Source organism: Lissotriton vulgaris, chromosome 5 (assembly GCF_964263255.1).
Source record: "Lissotriton vulgaris chromosome 5, aLisVul1.2, whole genome shotgun sequence".
NCBI lineage: Eukaryota > Metazoa > Chordata > Amphibia > Caudata > Salamandridae > Lissotriton > Lissotriton vulgaris.
Window position 1 is genome coordinate 1,285,348,980 of NC_141693.1, and position 6,000 is coordinate 1,285,354,979.

The following is a 6,000-nucleotide window of genomic DNA, read 5'->3' on the forward strand; positions in this document are numbered from 1 at the left end:
AAATGTGTTTTTAAGTTCTGAGTTCAGGGAACACAAACTCCAAATCTCCATATCTTCCCAATTGAAAGTTACACTCATGAAACAAGGCAACTCTAATGGCAACCTATGGGAGAATCCTTGCAAAAGTGAAAAAACAAAATTAGTAGTATTTCACTATTCAGGACATGTAAAACACACATGTGCATGCCCTACCTTTTACATACACTGCACCCTGCCCATAGGGCTACATTGGGCCGATCTTAGGGGTGCCTTACATGTAATAAAAGGGAAGGTTTTAGCTTGCCAGGTTGACATAGCAGTTTGAAACTGCACTTGCAAACACTGCAGTGGCAGGCCTGAGACATGTCTACAGGGCTACTCATGTGGTTGGTACAATCAGTACTGCAGGCCCACTAGTGGAATTAGATTTACAGGCCTTGGGCACACACCGTGCACTTTACTAAGGACTCACCAGTAAATCAAACATGCGAATCACGGATGTCGAAACATAATCACAATTTACACAGGGGGCATATGCACTTTAGCACTCATTAGCAGCAATATAGTGCTCAGAGTCCTAAAGCCAACAAAAACAGGTAAAACAAATAGGAGGAAGAAGACAAAAAGTTTGGGGATATTCCTGCAAAAAGGGCTAGGCCCAACACCCCCTCTCAGGAACCCTCTGCATTGGTATCAGGCAGGATAATCTTGTCAGAATTCCCAGTGAAAAACATTGCATTTACACAAGTCCGTGCTGTTCACCAGTCTCTGTTTTTTCTCTCTCTCCTCCTTCTCTCCCTGCCCCCTCCTGTACCGCTCCCGGTTTCAGGAAAAGGTGAGCCTGCTTCAAAGTTCTGGCATTTGTTACTCTTCATATTGTGTCTCAGAGATTTGACCTTGTCGTTAAAGAAGTTGTACTCCCCAAATCCCCTTCTCGACCCACTAATCACACTGATCTGTAATCGAGGTTCCTTTGTCACTATTGTTATATGTGCTTCCTAGTCTACTACTAAACTACTACCATTGCCGTAATAAAAGCTGAACATCTTTTATTATGCATTTATGCACAGCCACCTAGTATTTATAATATTGTGCTATTTGCTGATTCTCCATGTGTTTAGTATACTTGCAGTGCTCAGTACACACTCATCAGGTAAGTGCATTTCTTTCATCTAGTTGTGAGCCTGGCTGTGACCCAGCATCTTTGTACAGGACATTGCAGGTGTGAAATGCTGTTTGGGGAGCATATTTTGGGATACTACTATTTTTAAGGTCACAAATATACAAAAACAGTGAAGGGTGTAATGCCTGATTTAATCTCAGCCAATCATGATTGCTCTGAGCCACATCACAATCCATCATTGTTTTCCACACCATGCCACCTCGGTTTGGGCCTAGCGATATGGAATCCAGCTTTGACCCTGCTCCAATAGGAACAGTCCAGGCCAAACTTTGAAGCTCCAGGTTTGCAACACATAAAATGCTGGCTCCAATCCAACTTACCCCACTGACCCTTAGAGGAAGGATCAGTATTAGCGACCAGGAGTCCAAAAAAGTATTGATCTAGGGTGATGTGGCTGAATACTAGGGCTGTGTAAAATTTGGATACGTTGTGAAGTATCTTTAAAATGGCATAAAAAGTCACAAAGTTGGGGCCATTTACAAAAAAGCCAGTTCAAAAGTCCTTATGTTTTCTTGAAGGGAAAATGTTAGTCTCGTTTCCACCTGAAGAATCATCTTGCAAAGAAAGCCTTTGTAGTAGAAACCTCTTTCCAATGGGGTTTTTTGTCATTCTTTTTCAACCGCTGGTGTTTATGCAAAGGTAACACTCGGTAAGTTTGTGAAGTTCAGCAGTTTGTCTTCTTCAGAAACACAGCTGGTCAAATTATATTTTTTCAGAACTTTAATACCCATATCTGTTTGGGACAGTAGATAACCACAGCACAGACAGCTTGCCACCAGTTTGCCTCAGCAGAAACCTTCCTAAAGTTTACACCACCACAGACGTTTTCTCTTGAATTTAGTGTGGCATTACTCCTGCACATCTGTCCACCATGCCAGAGATATTCCTGGAAATGTACCACAGGCAGTCAAACACCGCACAAAGCACTTCCTCGCAATGATCCACGCAAATAAACCTTCCTAGAAACATGCCAAATGGCTGGCTTTCACTTATTTTAGTACAGAAATCAAGTCCCAGACCATACCTTCCCATCACATGCAGTGTTACCACCTCTCCTAATTTATTGGCGGCAGTGCAAGTCTGGCTTTCCCTTGCCCTCGAGGAGCTCACAGGACAGGTTACCTAGGAACTGCCTCTTCTGGTAGATGTCCTCTAAGGCATCAACCAGAAGTGCCAAACATGGCCACAGAAACACAAAATAAGAACAGTTGTTAAAAGGGTAGCTAATTGTGAGAGGTGGGATCAATAAGGGATAAAACAATTACAATTTGATCACATTTACACTTTTCTGGGTCAGTGAGGTGCAATTATCTGCAGTTCTTTAGGGGGTAAGGGGGTTCAGCTGGCTGTGTTTTCAAGTTTGCAAAAGATGACATTTCCCTACCCATGTGGTCTGTCTGAAGGAGTTCTCTCGGAGCTGACCCGGGCAGGCATCCAACACAAAGGGGCTGAAACGTTAGAAGAATCAACACCTTGACGATGCGCATGGTGGCTTTGGAATGGTTTAACAATGGTTTAACTAATTTCAAAATAAAGGACCCCCTGCTACTGTTAACTGTTCCTAGGGCGGGGAAAAAAATCTGAAAAATAACACCCCTAGGCAACAAATGGTCAAGCTTATGACAACTTTTATTAAAATACAATTTCATTTAGTGATATCATAGATAATGAATTCCACAAACATAAAAAACTGGACATTGACATTGAAAAATTCTTCCAACAAAGAATTAACACAAATATATACAGTAGACAAACATGTATAAAGTGCAATAGTTTTAAATATAATTATAACTTGACAGCAATCAAAAACATTTAAACACATCAAGATTTACACAAGTGGCTAAGTGATGAATTTTCTTTGGAATGGTTACAAGGTTTTGTATTGTGCATTAATAACGCATTTGTCTAATGCTTTATACCTTTGTTGAGGCTACGACGCACCTTTGGGTGGCTGCACAAGATTACCTCCTATGGTGACAGTGGCTGGTAGAGTGTGAGTTGTAACATGGTCTATGAGCGAAGAGATGTGTGTTGTGCATGAGGTTCAGAGAGGGATGCTCCTATAATTTTTCAGCACTTATGCATGGATTGAAGCAGAGTAGTGTAGATATAGTTTGATTCGAAGACGTGAGACCCAGGAAATGATGCGCCACAGCGCGAACTAGGACATGATGCTTGAGAAAGCAGAAGGAGGCAGGGTGATGTGCCATGCATGGGTCGAATAATAGGATGAGAAATTGCCATTGAACCTTAGGACTAGGGTGAACCAGCCTGCTTTGCTTTAGAAGTGCTAAGTGGCGGACGTGTCAGAGAAGCATGAACAGAAATGTGGTTGTGAAAATGTGTATAATATTGAGGGAGGAGAAGTAGTATTGGAGGCCACTGGAAATAGTCTACTTAGTTCTAACTAGAGTTTTGATTCATGACTTTGTGGTCTGGAAGGGGAGGTGGTGTCGTACTTTACTGAAGTTAAGTGGTAGGAAACAAACTGTAGTACCAGGCTCCTGGCTGTTTGGGAGGGAGTCGGGTGTCTGGTGGAACAGTAGAGAACCGGAGAGTGCCAGGTTGTGGAAGCAGTTGATTTAGGAAGGTATATATTTAAAGCATGGATGCATTAACCATGAAAGAGTAGAGGGTGGCCTCAGGGGTGGTGCCTATTAAGCAGCTGAAGATTTTAGTTTGGAAAAGGGTGTGAGACAAGGGAGAAAGAGATTATGTTAATTAGTGATAGAAGATCGAGGAAACCAAAGGATAAGAGACAATATCTCCGAGGCATGTGGTCTAGATGGAGCATCTCACGGGTCCCCTGACTAGGACCTGAGGGGCACTAACAGGTGGAGGGCGAGCGAAGAGATCAGGAACCCTAGGAAACCTGGAGAAATTACCCTGGAAACTAGGATGCAAACAAGGAGGAGACAGCTGTACGAATACAAATACAGCTAACAAATTGGGGTGTATGAGTATATATGTGGCTTTGGGGTTCATAGCCGTGTCAATGAAATAGAGTAGGCGAAGCCAGATAGTGTTGGGCTGTAGTGAGAGGAGATGTAACAGGTAAATCCATTAAATGGTGCAGTATTTTAGCAAAGGAGGGAACTTGAGATTGGGTTGGAGAGGAGGGGTTGATCTTTTTAGCATGTCTAGGACAACCAGTGAATTAAACAGTCATGGATGAGGCCACAAAAGAGCAGAAAATGAACAAGTGGTTTAAAAGTTAAGGCTCTAGATGAGAGTGCAGTTGTTTGATGATTTAAGTTCCTCAGGTGATTAAGTATATGGCAAGAAACGTTTGTTCTGTCAGGCAGTGGGTCCCTAAGAGATGGTAGATAGAAAGATGTATACTACTAAGAGAGCCTGTACCAGCCAGTTTAGCCGTGTCGCTTTCTCATATTTGTCTCACAGACCCAACTTTCCAAGTCTTTTTTTAACTGTAATATTTGTAAACCAATGCCATTAGACATCGTCAGTCCTCTAGCACCACTTTTAACAAGTGGTAGCCATTGTAATTGGTCAGGTTAAAGTGTCATGTGGTCCTAGTTTTTGATACAAAGAGCCTACTAGTGGCTTACTTTTGGACTAGCCGGAGAGGTCCCAGTGACTTCTTTGAGATGTTTAAGTAGAAAAGCTGAAGTCTGGGACCCACGACAGAATTACAGTTACTGTGAAAATGATCTCTGCAGAAGCTTACACCTCCGAGGGAGTGAATACAGGAATCTTGACCTACCTCGAAGCCTGATCAGTTTTGGCAGGTAATAGAACTGAAGCAGTAGAAAAAGCTGATCTGCACACGCTCACACATTTTGGTCAAATGAGGCTGGTAAGGTACGATTTCAGAGCTTCTGCTTCCAAATCTGTGAATTAAACCACCAAACCATGCCTCTGTGTCTTTTGTTAGTGGCAGACTGCATTTAGTGTCTTCTGATTCATTTGGAACAGAGATTTATTCTAAGCCGATAACCGTCTCAGTAAATGTAGGTGCATCAAAATGTGTTGTCACTAATCTATATGTGTTCTCTGGAAAGCTCAATTACCTGAACCACTCACTCTCCTTTCTCTTGCTTCTAGTTCAAAAACAGCCCGCGGCGGCAAGGGTATCGTTGGAGGTCGTTGGAAGTGAAGTACACCCCTTCACAAAGTTCAGGACCAGAGACCACCTACCTTTAGGAAGCATGGAAATTTATGGAAAGGCTGAAGTCTCTGAAAGCTCGTCATGCAGGGTGCAGAGTCGGTCGTATGTCAAGCTTCAGTTCTGCCCCTGCCAGGCCATCCTTTTGCAACGAATTGAGCTTGTTTGAGGTCAAGTTTATTGGCGATTTCGTCTCTGATAAAAAAAAAGACCAGCAATCATGTAGAGTGTTCCTCTATTCTAGCAGGAACATGCAGTCATCACCTTGCTGTTGTACATCTCCCCTGCCAAAATGTCCCCTATCCTCTGCCAGTGCCTGCATGTGACTCAATACACGTAATTTTCACATTCTTCATTTTTAAAAGAATCGGTTGTCAGAATACTATTTTTATTGTGATGTAAATAAAAACACGTTCGCATTCTGACAGTATGCATCAGAGGTTGTAATTTAAGGGAACCACCACAAAATAAATGTGTGCAGGATTTTGTTGTCTTTGTGCACAGCAGGACTCTAAGGGAGATGAAAAACTGGGGGGCCTCTAAATAGGGCATGGCCTCCATAATTCGGGGGGTGGTTTAAGCACTTAAATTAGATGTCAGACCGATCGTGTGCGGACGTTACAAGCTTATCCATGTACACATCTGTGAATGATAAAATCAACTTAGATTTGAGACAATCGGTAACCAGTGAAGCTTCCTAGTTTGGATTCGA

At 42.5% G+C, this 6,000-nt stretch overlaps 1 protein-coding gene across 3 annotated transcripts in view; it reads left to right on the forward strand.

Annotated features, from left to right (window-relative positions):
- TNNT2 (troponin T2, cardiac type) overlaps positions 1-5,713 on the forward strand; it is a 119,738-nt gene extending 114,025 nt beyond the window's left edge. For all 3 annotated transcript variants that reach the window (XM_086923156.1, XM_086923157.1, XM_086923158.1), the window contains one exon: positions 5,228-5,713. In XM_086923156.1, coding sequence (XP_086779282.1) covers positions 5,228-5,279 — 52 coding nt within the window. In that variant the 3' untranslated portion in view covers positions 5,280-5,713. The remainder of the gene's footprint in view (positions 1-5,227) is intronic.
- The last annotated feature ends 287 nt before the right edge of the window (positions 5,714-6,000 follow it).